We start from the raw sequence: 24,188 nt of genomic DNA, 5'->3' as shown, positions 1-24,188 counted from the left end.
GGCAGCGGCGGCTGTCGAGGAAGCGGCTGTGGGTGCAGGCAGTGGTGTAGCCTTGGCTGTGTTGGTGGCTGGAGCTGCCGCAGCTGCTGTGCTGGACGGTGGTGAGAGTGGGGAGGAAAGGCTTGAGGAAAGGGAGGAGGAGAAAGGGAAGAGTTTTTGTCCTCCTCGTGCCCCGGTGGCTGCTGCTGGGTTGTGCCCCTGGCTGTGGTGGCAGGCGTGTGCCCCGGTGGCGGGGGGTCTTGTTGTGTTTTCTCTGCCTGCTTGCCTGAGGTGGCTGGAGAGCAAAGAAGAAAGTGTGTCCCCCTCCTCCCCGTAAGCCAAGGGCCTTGGGTTTGGGATGGCCTGAGGCCCGGGGTGCCTGGAAGGAGGGGTGTGCAAGAGTGCGTGGAGGGGAAGCTGAGGCAGGGGATGTAGCTGTGGGGCTGTAGTGGGAGGAGGAGGTGGAGGGTGGACTGGGTGAGGTTTTCAGGTGCCTTCCAAGAGCAAGGACGGTGGTGTGGTTGTGGGATGGACGCTGGCAGGTGCTTTCTCCAAGCGTTCGGAGCAGGGGAAGGGCGTGTGTGGTTGTGGTGTCGGGAAGGTGGTGTCGGGCCGGGGACCACCACGGTCTTGCGAGGCAAGGTTGTGTTGGTGGGTGGTGTGCTTGGGGTGCTGGCTGGTGCGTGATGCTTTGGCGTCCCTCGGGGCGGTGAGGGCAGGAGGTGGGCTGATGTTGGAGGCGTATGGCTGGAGCAACACGGCGTGTTGGCCGAGACCAGTTGGTGGTGCAAGGAGTTTGGCAGGAGCGCGAGGGGAGGGTTGTGGCGAAAAGCGCCTGAAGTGGCAAGAGTAGCCCGAGCGAGCCTGATGCAAGCGATTGGCCGATGGAGTGTTTTGGGTTGGGCGAGGCCTTTCACGGAATTGTCGGAATTGGAAGGGACCTCTAGAGATGGTCTAGTCCATCTCCCCTGCTAGAGCAGGGTTGCCTTGAGCGCGTTGCTGAGGGCTGCATCCAGGCGGGTGTTGAAGATCTCCCGCGAAGGGGACTGCACGGCGTCCCCGGGCAGCCTGTTCCGGTGCTCTGTCACCCTCACCTCGCTGGGAAGTTTTTCCTCATATTTGAGTGGGCCTTCCCCTGTTCCGGCTTGTGCCCGTTGCCCCTCGTCCCGTCACTGGGAAGCGCTGAAAAGAGCCTGGCTCCATCGGCCTTCGGCCCACCCTTGGGATAGTCGTAAGCATGAATAAGGACTCCCCTCAGCCTTCTCTTCTGCAGGCTGAAGAGTCCCAGCTCTCTCCGCCTTTCCTCGTAAGGGAGACGCTCCAATCCCTTGATGATCTGTGTTGCCCTACGCTGGACTCTGTCCAGCAGTTCCCTGTCTCTCTTGAACCGGGGAGCCCGGAACTGGATGCAGTATTCCAGTTGTGGCCTGAGCAGTGCAGAGTCGAGGGGGAGAATGACCTCCCTCGACCTACTGGCCACACTCTTCCCGATGCAGCCCAGGGTTCCGTTGGCCCTCTCGGCGAGAAGGGCACATTGCTGGCTCGTGGCTAGTTTCCTATCTACCGGGCCCCCCAGATCCTTCTCCTCCGAACTGCTTTGCAGCAGGTCCACCCCTAACCTGCACTGGTGCCTTTCAAGGTCATCTGGTCCGAGCCCCCAGCAACGAGCGGAGACCCGTTCAACTAGATGGGGCTCCTGAGAGCCCCCCCTGAGACACGCGACCTTGAGTGTTTGCAGGGCTGGGGCATCTCCAGCCTCTCTGAGCAGCCAGTGTTTCAGCAGCGTCATGGTAACGATGGCTTCCTGGTACGGGGCCTGAAGGTACCCTCTCTTGGTTTCAAACCGTTCCCCCTTGTGCTGTGGCTACAGGCGCTACTAAAAAGTCTGTCCCCATCTTTGGTCTTCCAAGCGCCTGTGAAGTATTTGTTGAAAGGGCGCAAGAAGGTCTCCCCAGAGGCTTCTCTTCTTCTCCCGGCGGAAGAAGGGCATCTGTCTCTCGGGCTGTCGCGTGGGAGAGGTGTTCCGTGGCGGGGATGGTGTTTGTGGCCCTCCTGTGGAGCCGCCGCGAGAGGTGGGTGTCCTTGTCCTGAGGCCTGCGGAGCTGCTGTTGAGTGTGTGTGAAGCGGGGTGGAAGGTGGCAAGTGTTGAGGAGCCAAGGGTGGCCGAGACGGTTGTGATGGCGCCGGCTGAAGCCTGCCCGGGGTTTTGGGAGGAGGTGTAGGCAGGTGTCTCCTTGGGGAGGTGGGCAAGAGGGGAGCGGTGGCGGGGTGTGGAGAGCCCTGTTTGGAGCAGGGCTTGGAGTCGGTGTGGGGTGGAGGTGTTTTCCCCGCGCCCCAGAGCCCCGTTGGTGTGCTTGTGAGAGGAGAGGCATCGGCAGGGTTTTTGCAAGAGGTCTTTATTGTGTGTGGAATAAATAGATGGAAGGCGTTGTCCGAGTAAATAAATAAACAAACAAACAAACAAGTAAATAAATAAATAAATAAATAAATAAAGACAGTTGTATAACTAGGGGGTGGGTGACTGGAGGCGGAGGGTGCCGCGGCTCTTGCCGTGGGAGAGGAGAGGCGAGAGGTGGGAGGCGGGTGTGGGTGGGTGGTGGAGAAGTGTTGTTGGGTCCGCGTGGGTTGTTGGGGGTGGTTGTTCTAAGCGCAGATGGTGCGGGTGAGGTTGTGGAGGCGTTGGAAAGAGGCGCGAGCTTCGAGGCGGACGTGGTCCCAGGCGCAGGCGCTGTGGTTGTGGGCGTGGAGGAAGTGTTGGATGCGTCTGAAGTACTTGCTGATGGCGAGGGTGGCGTTGCGAGGCCCTTGGCCTTGGAAGAGCGTGGCGTTGTGTGCGAGGCATTGGTGGAGCTGCTGGCTGTGGTGGTGGAGGTTGTTGAGGAGGCGATGGCGTGCCTGGTCGTCCCAGTGTTGGGGGATGGTGTGGCTGCTGAGGGCGGCGAAGAGGTTGTGGAGGATGTGTCTGGCGACGGCAGCGGCTTGCTGTGGTTGGTGGGTGTGGAGGAGGGTGTCGGGGAAGGGGAAGAGGGGCTGTTGGTGTTGGCAGGGCTGCGTGGGTGCGGGAGCCATGCGTCGGAGGATGTTGAGGCTGTCCCAGGGGAAGGTGGTGTGGCAGGGAGGCAGGTGGCGGCAGGCGAGGGTGGTGGCGAGAGCCGTGAGGAGGAGCAGGAGCGTCGGGGCGCCGTGGGGCAGGCGGGTGTGGGGTGTTGCGGGCGCAGGCATGGTGGGTGGTGTTGGTCAGGAGGCTGGTGAGGCTGGTTGGCGGTGCGGGTGGCGTGTGTGCTTGGTGTGGTGGCGGGTGGGCGTCTTTATGCGGTGCCGGGGCTTTTGCTTCCTCGCTTTCCGGTTGCGAGTTTCCAGCTGTCATTTTTGGTTTTGCCTGGTGGTCTCGGGGAGGTGCGTTGTTGGGCTGTTGGGTGCGTAGGGAGGGCGGTGGCGGTGTGTTGTGGGGAGGGAGGAGGTTGGCTGTAGGGGTTGATTTTTGGGATGGGAAAGCGGTGGGGCCGAGCCCGTGGGGTGAGCTGTGGCGGGGTTTGCCTGTGGTGCCTCTGCGAATTCTGGGGCTGAAGTTTCCCGTGGTCTTTTCCGTGTGGTGGGGCGGTGTTGGTTGTGGTGTGTTTTCCTTTCACTTGTGGCTGGGCTTTGTTTTCCTCTTGGCTGGGCTTTCCTTTTCGTGTTGGGCAGGGTTGTGAAGCGATGTCAGCTGGGGGAGGCTGGGGAGCCCCCGGCTGGAGGGATGGTGGCCAGCAGGGGTGGCAGCGGCGGCTGTCGAGGAAGCGGCTGTGGGTGCAGGCAGTGGTGTAGCCTTGGCTGTGTTGGTGGCTGGAGCTGCCGCAGCTGCTGTGCTGGACGGTGGTGAGAGTGGGGAGGAAAGGCTTGAGGAAAGGGAGGAGGAGAAAGGGAAGAGTTTTTGTCCTCCTCGTGCCCCGGTGGCTGCTGCTGGGTTGTGCCCCTGGCTGTGGTGGCAGGCGTGTGCCCCGGTGGCGGGGGGTCTTGTTGTGTTTTCTCTGCCTGCTTGCCTGAGGTGGCTGGAGAGCAAAGAAGAAAGTGTGTCCCCCTCCTCCCCGTAAGCCAAGGGCCTTGGGTTTGGGATGGCCTGAGGCCCGGGGTGCCTGGAAGGAGGGGTGTGCAAGAGTGCGTGGAGGGGAAGCTGAGGCAGGGGATGTAGCTGTGGGGCTGTAGTGGGAGGAGGAGGTGGAGGGTGGACTGGGTGAGGTTTTCAGGTGCCTTCCAAGAGCAAGGACGGTGGTGTGGTTGTGGGATGGACGCTGGCAGGTGCTTTCTCCAAGCGTTCGGAGCAGGGGAAGGGCGTGTGTGGTTGTGGTGTCGGGAAGGTGGTGTCGGGCCGGGGACCACCACGGTCTTGCGAGGCAAGGTTGTGTTGGTGGGTGGTGTGCTTGGGGTGCTGGCTGGTGCGTGATGCTTTGGCGTCCCTCGGGGCGGTGAGGGCAGGAGGTGGGCTGATGTTGGAGGCGTATGGCTGGAGCAACACGGCGTGTTGGCCGAGACCAGTTGGTGGTGCAAGGAGTTTGGCAGGAGCGCGAGGGGAGGGTTGTGGCGAAAAGCGCCTGAAGTGGCAAGAGTAGCCCGAGCGAGCCTGATGCAAGCGATTGGCCGATGGAGTGTTTTGGGTTGGGCGAGGCCTTTCACGGAATTGTCGGAATTGGAAGGGACCTCTAGAGATGGTCTAGTCCATCTCCCCTGCTAGAGCAGGGTTGCCTTGAGCGCGTTGCTGAGGGCTGCATCCAGGCGGGTGTTGAAGATCTCCCGCGAAGGGGACTGCACGGCGTCCCCGGGCAGCCTGTTCCGGTGCTCTGTCACCCTCACCTCACTGGGAAGTTTTTCCTCATATTTGAGTGGGCCTTCCCCTGTTCCGGCTTGTGCCCGTTGCCCCTCGTCCCGTCACTGGGAAGCGCTGAAAAGAGCCTGGCTCCATCGGCCTTCGGCCCACCCTTGGGATAGTCGTAAGCATGAATAAGGACTCCCCTCAGCCTTCTCTTCTGCAGGCTGAAGAGTCCCAGCTCTCTCCGCCTTTCCTCGTAAGGGAGACGCTCCAATCCCTTGATGATCTGTGTTGCCCTACGCTGGACTCTGTCCAGCAGTTCCCTGTCTCTCTTGAACCGGGGAGCCCGGAACTGGATGCAGTATTCCAGTTGTGGCCTGAGCAGTGCAGAGTCGAGGGGGAGAATGACCTCCCTCGACCTACTGGCCACACTCTTCCCGATGCAGCCCAGGGTTCCGTTGGCCCTCTCGGCGAGAAGGGCACATTGCTGGCTCGTGGCTAGTTTCCTATCTACCGGGCCCCCCAGATCCTTCTCCTCCGAACTGCTTTGCAGCAGGTCCACCCCTAACCTGCACTGGTGCCTTTCAAGGTCATCTGGTCCGAGCCCCCAGCAACGAGCGGAGACCCGTTCAACTAGATGGGGCTCCTGAGAGCCCCCCCTGAGACACGCGACCTTGAGTGTTTGCAGGGCTGGGGCATCTCCAGCCTCTCTGAGCAGCCAGTGTTTCAGCAGCGTCATGGTAACGATGGCTTCCTGGTACGGGGCCTGAAGGTACCCTCTCTTGGTTTCAAACCGTTCCCCCTTGTGCTGTGGCTACAGGCGCTACTAAAAAGTCTGTCCCCATCTTTGGTCTTCCAAGCGCCTGTGAAGTATTTGTTGAAAGGGCGCAAGAAGGTCTCCCCAGAGGCTTCTCTTCTTCTCCCGGCGGAAGAAGGGCATCTGTCTCTCGGGCTGTCGCGTGGGAGAGGTGTTCCGTGGCGGGGATGGTGTTTGTGGCCCTCCTGTGGAGCCGCCGCGAGAGGTGGGTGTCCTTGTCCTGAGGCCTGCGGAGCTGCTGTTGAGTGTGTGTGAAGCGGGGTGGAAGGTGGCAAGTGTTGAGGAGCCAAGGGTGGCCGAGACGGTTGTGATGGCGCCGGCTGAAGCCTGCCCGGGGTTTTGGGAGGAGGTGTAGGCAGGTGTCTCCTTGGGGAGGTGGGCAAGAGGGGAGCGGTGGCGGGGTGTGGAGAGCCCTGTTTGGAGCAGGGCTTGGAGTCGGTGTGGGGTGGAGGTGTTTTCCCCGCGCCCCAGAGCCCCGTTGGTGTGCTTGTGAGAGGAGAGGCATCGGCAGGGTTTTTGCAAGAGGTCTTTATTGTGTGTGGAATAAATAGATGGAAGGCGTTGTCCGAGTAAATAAATAAACAAACAAACAAACAAGTAAATAAATAAATAAATAAATAAATAAAGACAGTTGTATAACTAGGGGGTGGGTGACTGGAGGCGGAGGGTGCCGCGGCTCTTGCCGTGGGAGAGGAGAGGCGAGAGGTGGGAGGCGGGTGTGGGTGGGTGGTGGAGAAGTGTTGTTGGGTCCGCGTGGGTTGTTGGGGGTGGTTGTTCTAAGCGCAGATGGTGCGGGTGAGGTTGTGGAGGCGTTGGAAAGAGGCGCGAGCTTCGAGGCGGACGTGGTCCCAGGCGCAGGCGCTGTGGTTGTGGGCGTGGAGGAAGTGTTGGATGCGTCTGAAGTACTTGCTGATGGCGAGGGTGGCGTTGCGAGGCCCTTGGCCTTGGAAGAGCGTGGCGTTGTGTGCGAGGCATTGGTGGAGCTGCTGGCTGTGGTGGTGGAGGTTGTTGAGGAGGCGATGGCGTGCCTGGTCGTCCCAGTGTTGGGGGATGGTGTGGCTGCTGAGGGCGGCGAAGAGGTTGTGGAGGATGTGTCTGGCGACGGCAGCGGCTTGCTGTGGTTGGTGGGTGTGGAGGAGGGTGTCGGGGAAGGGGAAGAGGGGCTGTTGGTGTTGGCAGGGCTGCGTGGGTGCGGGAGCCATGCGTCGGAGGATGTTGAGGCTGTCCCAGGGGAAGGTGGTGTGGCAGGGAGGCAGGTGGCGGCAGGCGAGGGTGGTGGCGAGAGCCGTGAGGAGGAGCAGGAGCGTCGGGGCGCCGTGGGGCAGGCGGGTGTGGGGTGTTGCGGGCGCAGGCATGGTGGGTGGTGTTGGTCAGGAGGCTGGTGAGGCTGGTTGGCGGTGCGGGTGGCGTGTGTGCTTGGTGTGGTGGCGGGTGGGCGTCTTTATGCGGTGCCGGGGCTTTTGCTTCCTCGCTTTCCGGTTGCGAGTTTCCAGCTGTCATTTTTGGTTTTGCCTGGTGGTCTCGGGGAAGTGCGTTGTTGGGCTGTTGGGTGCGTAGGGAGGGCGGTGGCGGTGTGTTGTGGGGAGGGAGGAGGTTGGCTGTAGGGGTTGATTTTTGGGATGGGAAAGCGGTGGGGTAGGAACTCTGAGCAGTTCTAGTGGTATTGTTTTTTTGTGGTTTCTTCTTCCCTCCCGTGCGAGCTCTTATGCCATGTTTCTGCCCTGAATTTCCTTTCCTGCCCAAGTCTCTCTTTTCCTTATGTAATAGTCTAGTACTTCGGGTTTTTTACTTTGTGTATGTTTGTCATCCTTATTTTCATATGAATTAAGCATTTCTTGATATGTATTTGGAGTTTTATGAAGTGATGTATTTCTGAGGAATCTCCAGATCTCTTGACCTCCAGATTTCCATTGAGGAGGTGTTTTTTTCTGGGCTGTGGTCTCGAGCACAGAATGTTTATTATTGAAGATTCTACAATTTCTTTTTTCCCTTTCGTCGGGTTGAACCTCATTGTGATGGTATATATAATGTAGTTTTTTATGTTGTAGCTTATTGAACATTGAAGGACTCTTATCCTGAAATATTTTTATTGAGGATGATGTTTTCTTAGTCTGTCCGTTTTTGAATTTTTTTTGAGCACTGTGTCATTTTGCTGCATGGTGGAAAAGGTCGTCTAGAAAGAATTACATTGTTCCATTTTCCAGTGTTTGTCTTAAGTGCATCTCTCTTACGTTGTACTCTCATACTGCTGGAACTTCTCAGTTTCTCCCTCTGTTTTTGGTTGTTTTGTTTTGGTGGGTTTTTATCACTCTTTGTCCATCGTTTCTTTTCAGCTTTTAAGTTGTTTTTCAATGGTCTGTGTTTCTCTGGGTGTCCTGAGTACGATCTGGTGCTCATGGTAGGTGGTGTCAGGGGAGGTTACTAATTTACTATTCCAGTGATGCTTTCAAATATATCTCCAGGATTCGACATCCCACAACCTTCCTGATCCCTCTTCTGGTGTTGTATCAGCGTCATGGTAAAGTTCATAAAGATGTGTTTATTCTTTCACGTTTGAATTCCCTGTGTAATAGCTTGGGTTGTTACCTCTTGTCCTTTGGTTTTATGTCTGATTGAGATTTCCTTTCTTCAGCCACCTCAGAGAAGACAGAGCCAATGAGGTCCTCCCTGTCTGGCATCACAGGGTGTTTGTGGTTAGAAGGAACACCAGGAGGACTGCAGTACAACCTAGAAGCTGCATCTGAATGTATTTGGTCCTGCTTGTTTTCCTATTCTCTAGCTGCGTGGAAAGTGCTCCTTTGTGTTTGCACAGGGCAGTGCCCTTGCAGTTTTGAAGTGGAGGTGGTGTGACTGAGCATGGAGAGTAACCTCTTTGTCCTGGGCGGAAGGAGGCCAGAGCTGCTAAGCTTTTGGTTCCCTTGCTCAGGCTTACCTGAGGGAGGGCAAAGGAGATGGGGTAGATATTTTTGGGGGGGTGGTTGGAGGGTGAAGGAGCAGCTGATGCTGGTGGTGTGTGGGCAGTTTCCTTCATGGGGAATGCTGTGCTGGTTGGTTTGGGCCATGTTGGGTGGTGGTGTTTGGGGGATGTATTTTTTTGTTTGCTAAAGATGTGTCGAGGTGAAAAAGCCCTAGGCCAATGTGCTCCATGTAGTGAGGCAGGTCCCTGTGGCTACTAGTGTGTGAGCACAGGCAGGAGTGTCCTGATCTGGTTGTGGTGGTTGAAGGAGAGCAATGAGCAGCCCTGGTCATCTCCTGTGTGTTTTGTGGCTTTTTGTGGTTTTTGGGTGGAGTTGGTAGCACTGGGGTACTCTTGCTTGCCTAAACTTCCACAGACCTTTGTGGGTCCCCTCCTTGCCTTTTTGAGGTGTACCTTGTTTGTCCATGCGACCCTGCTTGGTCCGAAGCAGTGCTATTGCATCGCTGAATGGTTGTTTGTGAGAGTGGTTTGGAGATGGCTTTCATTTCTTGGCTGTGGGAGAGGGTTGGGAATGGAGAAGGGTGCGTGATGGTACAGGATGAGCATGTAGTGCAGGGATCGTGTCATCTGGGCACGCATGTGCTCCAATGGTCAGGCATCAGTGGGAGATGCCTGTAGGCGACCGTGGTGGGTCCCCAAGAGTGGCCCGCTGTTTGGAGCCTTCTTTTGGGGCAGGAGGCATTGATGGGATGTGCTGCAGGAGGGATGTTATCCCTGTCTGCCTGCAGAGACCCAGTCTTTGTCTGTCAGGTATAAGCGTGACGACCTCTTTTTTTCTTCTTTTTTGTTTTTCAGAAGTCTTTTATTTCCAGCAAGCGAATAAATAAATAAATAAATTAAATAAAGACAGGCGAAATAAATAAATAAAGTCCTGTTATAAACAGTGAGAGTTCTGCAGTGTCCATGTGGGCCTTCCCCTCCATCAGCAGAAGTCACAGTCTTGAGTGCAGTGGATAATAAATACGATCCCTATCCCCATTACAATCCCTATCCCCAATACAATCCCTATCCCCATTGCCTCGTGTGTGTCCCCGAGTGTGAAGCACAGCAATTTCGTTCTCCTTCCTTTTCAGCAAAGCTCTGGCTGCGGTGTGGGTGCGCGGGCTGTGCCGCAGCCTGGCCCTGCCCTCACCACGGTCATGCCCATTTCCCCATCGGTGCAGGCTTCTGGCTGGAAGAGGTGTGAGCGGTGCCAAGCAATCCTTGCCCGGGCTGCTGCAGCCTCTGCTCGATCTGTGGCCTGCAACGTTGGCTGGGGATGGGCATTTGGCGCGGGTGGATTTAGGGGGGACCAGGAGTGGCTCGGCTCTTCATTTGCCGTATGAGCGTGTCCACACGTTGAAAACAGGCGCGAGCTTCCAGGCGGACGTGGTCCCAGGCGCAGGCGCTGTGGCTGTGGGTGTGGAGGAAGTCCCGGATACGCTTGAAATATTTGTTGATACTGAGCATGAGGTTGCGGGGCCCTTGCCTTTTGATGAGCATCCTGTTGGCTGGCATGCAATGCTCCAGGTGATGGCTGTAATGATGAAGGTTGTTGAGAAGGTCATGCCGTGCCTTGACATTCCAGTGTTGGGGGATGCTGTGTCCGCTGAGGATGGCGAAGAGGTTGTCGAGGATGTGTCTGGCGATGGCAGCGGCTTGCTGTGGTTGGTTGGTGTGGAGGAGGGTGTCGGGGAAGGGGAAGGGTGGCTGGTAGTGTTGGCAGGGCTGTGGTGGCGTGGGAGCCATGACCTTTAGGATGTTGAGGCTGTCCCAGGCGAAGGTGGCGTCTTGGGGATGCGTGTGCTGGCAGGCGAGGGTGGTGGCGAGAGCCGTCAGGAGAAGCAGGAGCATTGAGGTGCCGTGCCACAGGCGGCTGTGCAGTGTTGCGGGCGCAGGCATGGTGGGTGCCGTGGGTGGTGATGGTCAGGAGACTGGCGAGTCTCGGTGGTGGTGCAGGTTGGTGTTGTGTTTGTGGTGGTGCTGGGTTGCCAGCTTTATGCAGTGCTGTGGCTTTCCTTTCATCATCCTCCTCTAGACAGAATTTCCCAGTTTCCATTTTCAGTTTTGCTTTCCAATTAGTTTCTCCTGAGGGCTTTACTGTGATTGTCAAAGTGTGAGCAGGAGGTGGCCATAGGGAAGGGGAGCTGGTTATTTCCCAGGGCTGCTGTTGGGATGTGGGAGAGCCCGGCTGTTGTGCTGTTATGGTTCAATGGGGGATGTGAAAGCACAGGGCAGAAGCTTTTGGGGCAACTGTGCTGGGGATGCATTTAAGGGTTTCCTTTTCACCTCTTGTGAAGTGTTCTTGCTTGCTTTTTATTTTCAAGTTTCTCTCTCTACCAACACCTATTTTTCTTATTTCATGCTTTGATATTATTTGTATATATGAGTTAAAGCATGCTTTCCTTTAGGGTCATCTTTCATTCCTCCTGCCCACCAAATTACTTGTCCTCAGTGTGTTGATATTTATAAATAAATGCATAAATGTCACAAAGGATTTTTTAATCAACTATTGGTGCAATGATTGTGATTCGGGGGGTTCTATTGCACCTTGAGTTGTTTGTAGAAATTAGGTGACATGAGGTGTTTGGGAGGCAGGTGCAGGTGAGAGTATTTGCGTTTGAAATGCCGGTCTGCTTACATATAGAAAGTGAAAGTGGGCAGAGTCTCAAGTTTGTCGTCACTGCTTCCTGGGAAGCTTCCAGCAGAGAGAGGTGCTGGTGGCTGCTGATACAGCAAGAATGTGGGTTTTTCCTGATGTCTGGGAGGGGGTTCTTTTTAAATTTAACTCAATTTCTTAATGTGAATGTTCTGTTTGTTATTTTTTATTGTTATTTTTTCTGTGTATTTCATAGCAATTGCATTTTTCTGCTATATTTTCTGTTAGTCTGTTGTAGGCTGCCTGTGTAGCAGAGATCTTACAAATGCCTTAGCTGGTGTGGTGGCACCTAGCAAGCTGCTTGGTGGAGCTTGTATCTGTTACGTCAAACCACTTAAAATTTTTCAGCCCTTTTCTGTCTCACCTTTTAAAACTATTCCTGATATTTCAGTTTTGACTTCTGACACCTTCTCCTGCATGCCTTCTGTGGGTTAGGAAATACCCGTGGTGTTGGAGGAGCACAGTATCTTTTCTGATGTTTTCCTGTGGGTGGGCATGAAGTGCAAAGACAACTGGCATGTACTCATATTTTCTAATGATTTTTTGTGTTGAATGTATGTATGCACAGGTGTGTAAGATTGGGTTATGCTGTGCTGATGTATTTTTTTCCCCCACTGGAGACGTGGTGGGAATAATTGCAATCCTTAGACCCTGTTCTTATGTGGATTTTGTTATATTTTGTCCAGTTTGTATAGGGGAATATGCTAGTGTGTCAGTTCCAGTTCAGATCTTTTCTCCAAATATGCTTTTTGTGGCATTTTCCTCAAAAGGAGACAGGAGTGCTGCTTTTGAGTAATCTGCTAAGACTTTTAATGTGAGTTTGATTGTGCTTTGTTAAGTGATTCATGCCAGAGTTGATGAGATGGAATTACCTGGGAAGGAAAGGATGATGAAATATGTCACAGTTTCAAGTTACAAAAAGCATCTGCATTACTAAATTGTTGCTGGATTATTTCATGTTCGGTGATGGAGGATTTGGTGTAGGAAACAGGGGGATGATGCATAGAAATGCAGCAAGGTGGAAGGTGCTGACAGCTCTGAGAAAGCATTTGGGGTGCTGGGGAATTTGCAGAGAGGGGTATGAAGGAGGAGGATGTTTTTCCAGTGTTGGAGAATGTGTGGAAATGGGTATACTAGTGGTTAAAGCATTAAGTCTTGATGGACTGGGGATGGTGAGGAGTAAACCGTGAAATTAGGAGGAAAAGCACGTAGTAGAGTACCAGCCGTGCATGTGGAGTTCACCCAGAGTGGGAAAACTTCTCTCTTTTTCTCCCAAACTGAAGACAAAATGCTGCGTTGGTTTTGTTGGTATGTCCTGTCATTTCGGAGTGCAAGCTTTCTAGGGTGAGGACTGTCTTACCTTCCTGTAGGGGACCTAGAAGAACAATCTAGGGCAGTGGTCTTCACCTTTTTTTGATCACACAACCCATCAGTAAAAAAATTTGTGTCCATTCACCTGCAATGTATTTTTATGTCTCAATTATATATATATGCTACTGAACTACTAATATGTATGTTATAAAACATACACAAAAATAAATATTAAAAATGGATGAAAGGTTAAACAAAGCACTATTATTAATTTTTTAAAATTTTATTTCTTAATGGTACAAAAACCATTTTCTTCATGCACCCCAATGGACTGTCTTGCACATCCCACTTTGGAGACTATTGATCTGAGGTCTCCTGTAACATAGTTTACATCAATTTTCCAGTCATCAGGTAGTAACTCTTTTTCTCCTCCCCCCTTTTTTGTTTTTGTTTTTGGGTTTTTTTTAATATTTGTGCTGTTTTCCTAGCTGATGTTTCCATTTTAAAAACAGAGCATGGTTCAAGGGTGAAACCTTTAGACTACAGCCGTGGTGTGATTATGGTCCGTCCTGGCCTGACCCCAGGTCTTTGGCCCCTGATGGTTTGCTGCTCTTCCAGGTGCAGGCTCACTGGAAGGTGACAGCTCAGAGCTGAGGATTGGGAGGGGAAAGCATTTAGTTGTTGCCTTTAACTTACCACTAAGAGGTTAAGTATTTGTATATAATATTAAAAACATCTATAAAGTAGGTTTGTTTTGAAGTAGAGGTAAATCTTCAGCTCTGCTGTAAGCGATTAGGTCAGCTTCTGCCCAAACTTCCTTTCGTTCTTCCTTTTAAAATTTTCTTATGTGTATAATACAGTGTTCATAAGAGCTGTCCACCTCTTGTTACCGTTTCAGCTATTAATAAAAGATGTTGTCTCTTTCCAAGGATTACTATGGAATTACATTCCCTGCTCCTGCAACCTTGACAGGCAGAGATGGGAGCCTTGCAAACAATCCGTACTCAGGTGAGTGCTGTTTAAAGACAAGGATGGTAAGTGAGATGTGCTGGTTTCTAAATGCAGGTCATTCTGCCGTTGCTGAAAAAGCAATCATTTTTCCCTTCTGTAAGAAGTTAAACCCATCAGTCCAAACTAGTTAAACAAAAGCAAGCATCTCCCTCTCAACCCTGACACCGATGTTTCTTCATGGTTTTGGTCAGTAATTCCTGTGTGACTTCTTCTGGGTCTAAGTTGGACAGCCTTTGAGAATAAGTGCAGAATTGTTATGAATGTAAATAGCGGTGTCATCTAGTGCCCTTCCCAAGCATATACAGGTGCTTGAAAAATATTCCATAGCTTAGTCATTCTTCTCGAAATGCAACTTAGCTTGCTTTTGTTTTTTGACACTGGAATAGACCTCCCCCTAGCAGCTCCCCATACTTCGTTACTGCTGGTTTACTACTTGTATGTTCCCAGCAGGAGCTGTACCTAGCAGGCTTTCCCTCACCTTCCCCAAATCTAATAGACATCATTCCCAAAAGCATGTGGTCTAATAAGCTCTTCCTCATTCCTGCTCTTGCTCTTCAGTTATCAGTGTGCAGAGATGATGTTAATGCCATCCAGGATGTTCAGTCAGTGGTTTTCATCTACTCTCATTTGATTACAATTTAAAACTGTAGCCATAGACGTTATAATTCCTATAATGATGGTATTAAGTATTGTCATACTTCTTGGTAGCCAATAAAAAGGAATACTGGTTGGGAATGAGATAGATGTGATTGATGTATGTCACCTCCCTAAAAAACACGTGAACGAGCTGCTCTGTAGACTGCCAGAAAATGCAAGTGTTCGGGAGTTTTCTGCTTCATAATCACTTCTCTCAGGAGGCTGCTTTTGCGTTAATAATCAAATTTCCCTTCCTACTTCTTCAATAAGGTGGCCCACGATGCAAGCCTTGCTTTCCTGGCCTTCAGCTACTGTCTCCAGAACTTTGGTGGTGTGAGGAACCAGACATCTAACTAGTCATGCTTGACAAATAAACAGACATTGACAAAAATGTGCCCATCACTGCTTGTAAATCCTAACTTGCTTTCAGCCCATGAAGCTTAGCTAATCAGTTTAACTTCCAGGAGAGTCACACTTTAACCCAACAACCATTTGCTCTTTGGCTATTTGCCATACTTCTGCTTTCAGCGTTTTATTGCAGTGATCTGCTAGTAATTAATCTGCTTGGATCGTGTGAAATAGGTATGTATTGGTATCTCCGTTTTATCAATGGATTAGCCATGGCACAGTGTTCTGTGCCATAAACAGGCAATGTCCCTGTGGCCATCAGGAACAGAGACCAGGAGAGCGCTTCCCATGAACAACTGCAGGCTTTCAGGTGTAGCATGTGCTCTCTTCTGTAGTTGTCTACTTGTATTCAGAGGATTTGAGTCCTTTCAGTCCACCACATTTGGACTAGCTTTGATAGCTTTTCTCATTGGTTCTTTCTTTCGCAGGTGACGTAACAAAATTTGGCCGTGGGGATTCTGCCTCCCCTGCTCCTGCTACCACGCTCGCCCAGCCACAGCAGAACCAGACACAGACTCACCACACAACTCAGCAGCCCTTCCTCAACCCAACCCTGCCCCCGGGCTACAGCTACACTGGGTTACCTTATTACGCTGGTGTGCCTGGGGTACCCAGTGCATTCCAGTATGGGCCAACCATGTTTGTAAGTGTGACAGCCTACACTGTAACCCTCCCTTCGTGCTTTTCCACTTTTGCTCTCTCCAGTCCAAATCTACATCTTGGAATCACAGGATGGTTTGGGTTGGAAGGGACCTTCAAAGATCATCTAGTCTGACTCCACTGTCATGGATAGAGACGTCTTTCAACTAGACCAGGTTGCTCAAAGCCCCATCCAACCTGACCCTGAACACTTCCCAACCCACAGCTTCTCTGGGCAACATGTTCCAGTGTCTCACCACCCTTGTCGTAAAAAATTTCTTCTTTATGTCCAATCTAAACTTACCATCTTTCAGTTTAAAATCATTGCCCTTTGTCCTATCATTAGGCCTGGTAAAAAGTTTTTCTCCATCTTTCTTCTAAACCCCCTTTAAGTATTGAAACGGAGCAATAAGGTCTCCTCAGAGCCTTTTCTTCATCAGGCTGAACACCCCCAACTCTTTCAGCCTGTACTCATAGGAGAGGTGCTCCAGCCCTCTGATAATTTTTTTATCTCCTCCTCTGGACCTGCTCTAACAAGTCCATGTCTTTCTCTTACTGGGGACTCCAGAGCTGGATGCAGTACTCCAGGTGGGGCCTCACAAGAACAGAGTAATGTCGTTTTCCCCAGCCTGCAAGGGATCTCCAAAAACTTGCAAGCATGAGAAAATGGGTGCAGTCCCTTCTCTAAGAAAACAGGAAATTTAAAAGGCCAGAACTCATGGACTCCTGTGCAGGTTACTGTAAATAGCAGACAGCTGCAGCTCATGGACTGAGTGTTCCTGAAAGCCCTTACCAGTCCCTGGAGAGTCAGCAAGCTGAGAGTGCCTTGGAAATCCTTTTGAGGATGGAGAAGGCCCCATTAAGCCAGAGAGCAGCACTGGTAGTCTCAGGAGGAGGGAAGGTTAGTTGGGAAGAGGTGATGCTCCAAGCAGAAGGGTAGATGAGTCTGGTTTAGGGCCCTGTAGGACTGTGTTTTGTGAAACAGCCTCAGGCAGGAGTTGGTGTTTGATTTGATTCTGGAGGGAGAGCACTGTGGTTGCTCCTTCTTTTGGTTTGTGGGTAAGAATTTGCTGTTTACAATCAGTGTGTGAAAGAAGTATTCAGCCTATTCTGAGGCATGGTGGCAGTGCCATCAGAGGGACAGCTTTAGCAGAAAACTTGGGGCTTGCACAAATCCACTACAACAAGTTACTGCTGGAAGTGTGAGTGCCATGTCCCAGGCCCTCCCAGTGCTCCCAACTCCAGATTAAATTTCCCATGGTGAGGTGGAGGTACCATCCCCACTAGAGGGCAGAGGGAGCTTGCATTCTGTGTGCAGTTCACCAGTTAACAGCGCCTTTTGTTCCCTTCCTTTGTCCAGGTGCCTCCAGCATCTGCTAAACAGCACGGAGTCAACCTGAACACCGCCTCGACTCCTTTCCAGCAAGCGAGTGGCTATGGGCAGCATGGCTATGGAGCAGGTATGCTTACCACTGCGCTTCTCACCTGAGCGTCTGCAGAGCTGCTTGCACTCTGTAACACCTTGTCTTGTACACACCGGCAGGCTATGATGACTTAACGCAGGGAACGGCAGCTGGAGAATACAGCAAAGGAGGCTACAGTGGGTCATCTCAAGCACAAAACAAATCTGCTGGCACTGGACCTGGGAAAGGTAACACCTGAGACTTGAGGTTGCTCTTGAGAGGGATTCAGTAGGGCAGACTCCCAGTATTGCCAGTGCTGTGCAGTCAACACAGCAGCCAGCTCTAAAGAGGGTCATGATCCAAGCTGTTTCTCCATCTCCCGTATATAAAATGCTTTTTTTAATGGCCCAAGTGTTCCTTCTAAACTTCATGGCTGAACTTTGCATAAGGATTTGTGTGGCTGGTGCACAGCTTTGTCCACAGTTATACATGGGAGAAACGATGAGCTGCTTCCTCTGCCAAGGTTTTCTTTGCTGAAGAGTAGTGGTCCTGCAGCAGTGTCGTGTTCTTGAAGCCTGAGCAGTTGGATGATGCTGCTGAAATGGTCCTCTGCCAAATGATGACTAGATTTTGAGTTTCTTGGTAGGCACTTGAGATAGCTGAGTGCTAGAGGCAACCAGAGCAGTTCACACATCTCTGGGCTGTTGTTTCAGCTGCTGTCTGTACACCCTGTAACTCATTGCATTGTTTCATGCCTGGAAATGTTTCCTTTGTGACTGTAAAGGCTGAAGAATTTATACAGCTTATATGAAAGCTTTATTCTGCACATGCTGGTTGGACCTGAGAAACGTACACTGAACTGCTTAGCACTAACTAGTTCATCCTTGGGCTTAAGCAAATACCAAGCATTTGCTGTGCATTTGAAACACCAACTGGACTGTCTTCAGCTGAGTGCTGATCATGCTCTGTGAAGGAGCAATCCAAAAAAGAGCAATGTCCTAGGAAGGGTACAGCCTTAGAGCACCGCACACCTTCTGAGTCCAGTTTTTATTCTGATCCAAGTGAAATGATTAGAGGTAGTCTTTATAAGACTCTGAATTAGAGGCTGGTTTTAGAGTCACCTCACTGGTGAATGAGCGTTTCTGAGCCTGTTGTGCCATCAGTTGGTCCAGGTGGAAGCTGGCCTGAATCAGTGATATTAATTCTCTCCAGGCAGAGGAACATTGCAGACCTCACCCTTCTGCAGAATGTGGAAGGACAAGGGCTCAAATGTGTAGCAGATGCTGAGTCTCATTGCTCAGCCCACTACTGGAGAGCTCTTGAATGCTGCAGTAGAGCCAAATGCATCCCTAATCCTAGGGGAAAGCTGGCTTTTCACGAGCTTAAATGAGCATTCAGTGTCGCCAGCTGCTGTCTGGTGAAGTGCATTTGAATGCAAGTGGTAACCACTGGGTCATAGACGTGGGTGATTTATCCCAGTGGGCTGGTTCCCCACTTTGCAGCAGGAGCAAGGAACTGAGCCCTTTCTTCCATTCCTGTGTGGGGAGCTGTGGGTCTGAGAGCACAGAGAACCCCACCAGGCTGTCTGGCAGCTGCAGCAGGGCTTGTGGTGGTTGACTTTGTCATTGTCAGTGGCCTTTTTTTGTTTTCCAGGTGTTTCTGTGACCTCAAGTAACACAGGTGTGCCTGATATCAGTGGCTCAGTCTACAACAAGACTCAGGTGAGCAATGCTGGACCCTCCTCCCCTGTGGCCTAAGTCCAGCCCAACGGCTGCCCCTGGGGAACACTGGCAGCTGGGGCCGTTCCCAGACTGGTTGGTCTCAGGGTCAGCAGCCGTGGCATTTCTTACGCTGGCTCTGTTTGCTCTTGGAGAGGGGTCTTGTTTTTGGTCCCACTTTTTCTGCCATGTCAGATGCTGACAGCAGCCACTGGCACAGCAACTCTATGCTGCTGCACGCTGCCCATGCTGCCCCATGTGGGCTGTGTCTTGGGTGCAGGTGAAGTTAGATGGTGCTAATGTTTTTAGTCAAAATAGCCCCAAAGCAGGTCAGTCGAGAGGCCATTTGCTTTTCACCAGAGAGACTGGTCAATAGTGTCCACCACTGTGACCCGAGGTGGGACTGCTGCTCAGCATACACCTTACCAGGGAAAGCAGAAAGCACTTTGACAAGCTGTAGTATGCAGTGGGCTTATGTCCACCTCCTGTGTTCCCATTCTTGTCCCCTCAGCTGGGGGAACTGGTGTCTGGCTGGGATCCACGCTTACAGGTAGGAAGCCAGCTCTTAGCTACACACTCAGCATTAGGGGTCAAGCTTTGGCCATGGGGAGGAAAATCTGACCGTAAGTTCTTCTTATATTTTTGTTGGACCGCTCTGGGTAGGTCAAGTAATTCCAGGCTGAGCTCCTGCAACGTTTGAGGGACTGATTTCAGGCAGGTGCTGCCATCCCATGTCCCACTGAGTAAAAAGAGGTCAGGGAAAAAAGGAACACGCTAGCTGTGGAAATAAAAATAAAATAAAATGTCAGAGGCATTAGTGCAGAAACGTGGGTCGGAACAGGAGCTGAAACTCATCTGCTGAAGTGCTTGCAGGTATTCGATGTGACCTGGCTTGCTCATGGGGCTGGTAAAAGGTTCAGGGGATGAGTGTTTGGGCCACTCTTGTCTGGTCTCTGTGGGGCTCTCACACTGGTCTCTGTGTCCCCTTTGCCTCTCATGCAGACTTTTGACAAGCAGGGATTCCATGCTGGCACGCCACCTCCTTTCAGCCTGCCCTCTGCTCTTGGATCGACTGGGCCCCTGAACCCTGGTGCTGCCCCGGGTTATGCTCCAGCCCCGTTTCTCCATATCCTGCCTGCTCATCAGCAGCCTCATTCCCAGATGCTGCATCATCATCTTCAGCAAGATGGGCAGGTGAGTCGGCCCCTTCTGCCTCTACAGTGTGCCCGAGGGCAGGTTGCTCCCACCCACATCTCGCTGGGGCCCTGGGTGGTTTTTGCTTCCTTCTGGTTTTTGCTTTGCTCATTGGGAAAGTGCCTCGACAGTGACGGCAGAGTGACAGACTCGATGCCATTGACTGAGTTGGGGAGGGAACCTCCTGAAGTTGAGCAAGGGGAAGTGGAAAGTGCTGCACCTGGGGAGGAACAACCTCACACGCCAGTGCATGCTGGTGGCCAAAGCAGCTTGGCAGAAAAGGCCCTGGGTGTCCTGGTGAATACCAAGTTGACCATGAGCCAGCAATGTGCCCTTGCCACGAAAAAGGCCAACAGTATCCTGGGCTGCGTTGGGCGAAAGGCCTCTGACCTCTCACCTACGCGAGGTCAGAGGAGGAGATCCTTCCCCTCTGCTCAGCACTGGTGAGGCCACACTGGGAGCGCTGTGTCCAGGTCTGGGCTCCCCAGTACAAGGGAGACATGGGTATACTGGCGAGTCCAACAGAGGGCTGCAAGGATGATGATCATCTGTCCTATGAGGAAAGGCTGAGAGAGCTGGGACAGTTCAGCCTGGAGAAGAGGAGGCTCAGGGAGGATCTTAACCAATGTATATAAATACCTGAAAGGAGGGTGTAAAGGGGATGGATCCAGGCTCTTCCCAGCGGCGCCCAGTGACAAGACCAGAGGCAGTGGGCGCAAACTGAAATACAGAAGGTTTCCACTGAATATCAGGAACGCTTTTTTACTGGGGTGGTGACCAAGCACGGGCACAGGTTGCCTGGGGAGGTTGTGAAGTCTCCATCCTTGGAGCTGTCTGGACATGGTCCTGGACAACTGACTCTAAGTGACCCTGCTTGGGCAGAGGGGTTGGACAAGATGCCTCGAGAGGTCCCTGCCAGCCTCAGCCAGCCCGTGATGCTGTGAAGAGGCCATCCTGATGTGGGGTGTGGAAAGATGGACTGTGGGGTGTGAAGCCGAGGCAGGCGCTGCTATTCCCTGGTTGCGGCAGGAGAGCAGGCCGTGACTTGTACTGTAACTCAGGGGGAAAAATCAGGCATCCCCTTGCAGGCTGCATGTCAGCTCCTGATTTCTGATTTGGTTTCAACCAGCCCAACAGCCCCTATAGTCCTTTCCTCACTGTAAGTGTTCCCTGAAAAAACAGTGTGTTCTGCATTAGAGTCCAGAAATAGGAAAGAACTTCTCTCTCCGAATGTGTGACATTCTTGGCTGGTGTGCTGCCTCCGTTCACCTTGAAAGAGCTCCTTTGCTGTCGCCCGTCTTGCTCCTCTTCTTCCTTGGGCTTGAACCTGGCGTTGGGGGGGGATGGTGCATCCCTGCACTCCTCCTTGGTGTCTCTGTGGCTGTTCATCCTGGATTGCGAGATGCAGAGACGTTGCAGAGCAGAAACAGACCCATTCGGGGGGGAGCATCGCTGTGTTGGTGGGTGTCAGGGCTGTCCCTGGGGGGCGGCAGCTCTTCTGGTGACTTTCAGAGCAGGGCTCATTTTCCTGTGAGCGCTGATACCCACGTCTCCTGCCTTTCCGATTTCTAGGGTGGATCTGGCCAACGCAACCAACCCAGCACCATGCAGCAAAAGTCTCAGGCTACCAAAACCGCCTATGGCACTTCTCCATACTGGACAAACTAAATCCGAAACCGGGGAGGGGGGAAACAGTGAAAGGAGAGGAGGAGGAAGAAAAAAAAACCAAACAAAAACAAATAAAAGAAAAGAGAAGAGAAAAAACAAAAAAAAAAAAGATGAAGCCCATTCCTGGAATTATTAGGAGAAGAAGTAACTGCTCAGCCAAACATCCGTGCGGGGAGAACTGCAGCCAGCCAGCCATCCTCTGTGTGACTCGCCCGCTTCCTCTTTGAGTTGCTGTTGTATGTAATATATTTATGTATGTATTTGTAAATGTAATAGAGCCTAAATGTGGTTTTCTGCATCTTGCAGCCTGTTTTATTTTCTTTGTAGGAAAACTAATTATTCATTTCCCATCTGCACCAGGGCATCCTTCCTTGTTTTTTTGAGCTCTATGGGCTTTATAACTGTCAAAGACAAACTGCACCATTTATTTTTTTGAGCTGGAGCCCATCTATTTAATGCAGTTCTAAATTCAGGCAAATAAAGAGGCCTCCCCCCCCCCCCCCCCCCCAAAAGAAAAAAAAATAGAATCAAGATGCGTCCTGTTGGTTTGATTTCTGCCCCAACAGAGCTGTTAAAGAGGGAAAAAGAAAAAATGTTTTGTGGGCCTTCCCCTTTTTCATCTCCCCCCCTCCCTCATGCTGTGGAAGACGAATTCTCGTGGGCAGTTTGGTCGCTGTGGCCCTGAGTTGCAGCCTCACCTTTTTGTTTTTCAATTTTTGAGTAATAAAAAAAAAAAAAAAAAAGACAGGGTTTTCTTTTATGTTTGTGGGGGTTTTTTTTGTTTGTTTCTCTAGGAAGAGACTTTGGATGGCTCAGTGTGTCCTGGAACCTCCTTTGCATCATTAGAGGCAAAAACTATGTAGCGGTTTCTTAAATAAAAGTATAAGCTGTGTCTTGTACCTCTTTCTGCCCTGAGCCACCCTGCCCAGGAAAGCCAGAGCTACTGGATGGAAACTTCACCTGTCCCTTCCCACTTTTTTAAAAAACAAAGACCCCAGAGGCAACTCTGGTCCTTCTTGTCCTGCACCACTGCGGTGAATGTTTTAGGAGTTCCATTTCTTTATAGCCCTTTCTCCACCTAATAAAGATCTGAGCATTATCACTGGTGTTTGTCTGCATTTTCAAACGCTCCAGGTAGCAATTTTGCTTCTATGGCCTGTCCCTTTCCACCAGTTCCCACAACAGAAGGTCATCTGGCAGGCACCGAGCAGCAGATGGGTCTGAGGGGATGTGGGCCACCAGGACGAAGGTGAGTGCACCTCCCTGCTGGGAGTCCACAGGCACCTGCAGCAGGGACAGGATCCTGGGAGCACCCTGATGTCTCTGCCTTTGCTGTCCTCTGGTGTCCTGCTCTGTCCCAAGTCCCTGTGGAGCTGCTGGGATAGGTAAGAAGGGAGCTCAGTTGCAGTGCTGCCCGCCCTTGCTTTCCCCATGAGGGTCATGGCCTCCACCAGGAGGAAGGTTGGTGGTGAGGGCTCCTGAGGGGTGGCTCCTGCCCCAGGCCCATCCTCCTGAGCCTCCTGGCCCTGTGCAGCAGAGGTGGGTAAATGTGAAGCCATATGTGTCACACAGCAGGCGAGAGGCTTTCTTGCACTTCCCAGTTCTGCTTCAGGACTCACAAGAAAAAAAAAAAAAAAATCTGTTTCTACCATAAGAACCACTTTTCTTCCTTGGAGTCTTTTCTACCAGCTTTCAGGTCCTGTGAGACCCAGCTGGGGAGGGGTCGGTGTCACCCAGCCCTCCCCCCTGCCTCTGAGGAGCACAATGGGAACTCCCTTGCCCTTCCTCTGCCCCAGCTCTGGCTTCAGCAGCTACTGCCAGCCCTTGGCAGCTGCCACCAGTTTCGGGGACTCGGTGTGGAGGAGGGCAAGAAGGGCTTCTGCAGGCTGGGAACCTGCTGCCACCTGAACGGGGGCTGCCCCAGCCGCGGGGCTCACAGCGGCAGCACCTCATTTACCCACAGCCAGAGCTGCTGCCACTTGAGGAGCAGTTTTGTTTCTTTGAGAAAGAAAGTCAAGTTCTTTGCGCGAGTTTCTTGTTTACAGAAATCCACTGTCGGTCCTTGCTGATGGCTCACAGTCCAGGGGCAGCTGGAAGCAGCAGAAGGCGAGAGGGGAGAGTTGGTGCCAGCCCCGGGCAGCCCCTGGCCCTCGGGTTTGCTGTGGAGCAGCTGCCAGGGGCCTTTCCTGGCAAGGACTCCCCTTTCCGTACCCTGTTGGTTCCAGCAGGGCTCTGCAGCAGCCATTTCCTCTCTAATCCCCACCCCCATCCACAGGCTGGTGGTTGAGCTGCGGCTGCTCAGCTCCACTCGGCCATGGAGGATAGGGAAAAACAAACCTGCCCAGCTGGGTTTACCCAGCGCGGGGCAGGCTGGAGAGGTTGTCCTGCCCTTGGTACCACACCTTCTGCTGTGGGCAGCCTGGTGACACAAGCCTGATCCCCCTCAGAAGGCCCAGGCAGCACCATCCCTCGCCTTCCTGTTTCCCAAAGTGGAGACGACCCTGGGGCTGCAGCTGGAATCATAGAGCCATAGAATGGTTTGGGTTGGAAGGGATCTTAAAGATCATTGAGTTCCAACCCCCCTGCCATGGGCAGGGACACCTCCCACTAGAGCAGGTTGCTCAAAGCCCCATCCAGCCTGGCCTTGAACACCTCCAGGGATGGGGCATCCACAGCTTCCCTGGGCAACCTGTTCCAGTGCCTCACCACCCTCACAGTAAAGAATTTCTTCACTGTTCCTCCTGCATGGCCATGAAGCAGATGTGCCCTGACCATGTTGTAGTCAGCAGTTGCTGCACTGCAAAGGATGCCAAGTGCAGCGAGTCCAACTGCTCTACACCTGTCCTGCTAATTGCTGCAAACCCAAACTTCTCCACTCTTGAGCTTGCAGGGACCAACACAGGCCAGGCAGGGTAAGCCCACTGAAGGGCTGGCAGTGATGACTCAGTTCCTCTGCCAACATTCTGCACCAGGTCAAAGCCCCCGACCCAGCCAACAACACCCCCC

At 52.4% G+C, this 24,188-nt stretch overlaps 4 protein-coding genes across 6 annotated transcripts in view; 1 reads left to right on the top strand and 3 right to left on the bottom strand.

The window, feature by feature from the left end:
• UBAP2 (ubiquitin associated protein 2) overlaps positions 1-21,904 on the top strand; it is a 162,878-nt gene extending 140,974 nt beyond the window's left edge. For all 3 annotated transcript variants that reach the window (XM_074166580.1, XM_074166578.1, XM_074166579.1), the window contains 7 exons: positions 13,435-13,513; positions 14,989-15,203; positions 16,560-16,659; positions 16,743-16,850; positions 18,256-18,323; positions 19,323-19,514; positions 21,087-21,904. In XM_074166580.1, coding sequence (XP_074022681.1) covers positions 13,435-13,513; positions 14,989-15,203; positions 16,560-16,659; positions 16,743-16,850; positions 18,256-18,323; positions 19,323-19,514; positions 21,087-21,182 — 858 coding nt within the window. In that variant the 3' untranslated portion in view covers positions 21,183-21,904. The remainder of the gene's footprint in view (positions 1-13,434; positions 13,514-14,988; positions 15,204-16,559; positions 16,660-16,742; positions 16,851-18,255; positions 18,324-19,322; positions 19,515-21,086) is intronic.
• On the bottom strand, positions 2,623-3,201 carry LOC141477155 (interferon-like). The gene has a single exon (XM_074166240.1). It carries the CDS (start codon positions 3,199-3,201, stop codon positions 2,623-2,625), a length of 579 nt encoding a protein of 192 aa, XP_074022341.1.
• On the bottom strand, positions 6,356-6,934 carry LOC141476878 (interferon-like). Its single transcript, XM_074165753.1, has one exon. The coding sequence runs from the start codon at positions 6,932-6,934 to the stop codon at positions 6,356-6,358; it is 579 nt and encodes a 192-aa protein (XP_074021854.1).
• Positions 9,838-10,437, bottom strand: LOC141476992 (interferon-like). The gene has a single exon (XM_074165992.1). It carries the CDS (start codon positions 10,435-10,437, stop codon positions 9,838-9,840), a length of 600 nt encoding a protein of 199 aa, XP_074022093.1.
• Positions 21,905-24,188: the final 2,284 nt, after the last annotated feature.

This window comes from Numenius arquata, chromosome Z (assembly GCF_964106895.1).
Source record: "Numenius arquata chromosome Z, bNumArq3.hap1.1, whole genome shotgun sequence".
Lineage (NCBI taxonomy): Eukaryota > Metazoa > Chordata > Aves > Charadriiformes > Scolopacidae > Numenius > Numenius arquata.
This window is presented reverse-complemented; position numbering and strand designations above follow the sequence as displayed.

Excerpts from the sequence above, each read along its gene's own strand:
- LOC141477155 (XM_074166240.1), bottom strand. The coding sequence starts at position 3,201 with ATGCCTGCGCCCGCAACACCCCACACCCGCCTGCCCCACGGCGCCCCG.
- LOC141476878 (XM_074165753.1), bottom strand. The coding sequence starts at position 6,934 with ATGCCTGCGCCCGCAACACCCCACACCCGCCTGCCCCACGGCGCCCCG.
- LOC141476992 (XM_074165992.1), bottom strand. The coding sequence starts at position 10,437 with ATGCCTGCGCCCGCAACACTGCACAGCCGCCTGTGGCACGGCACCTCA.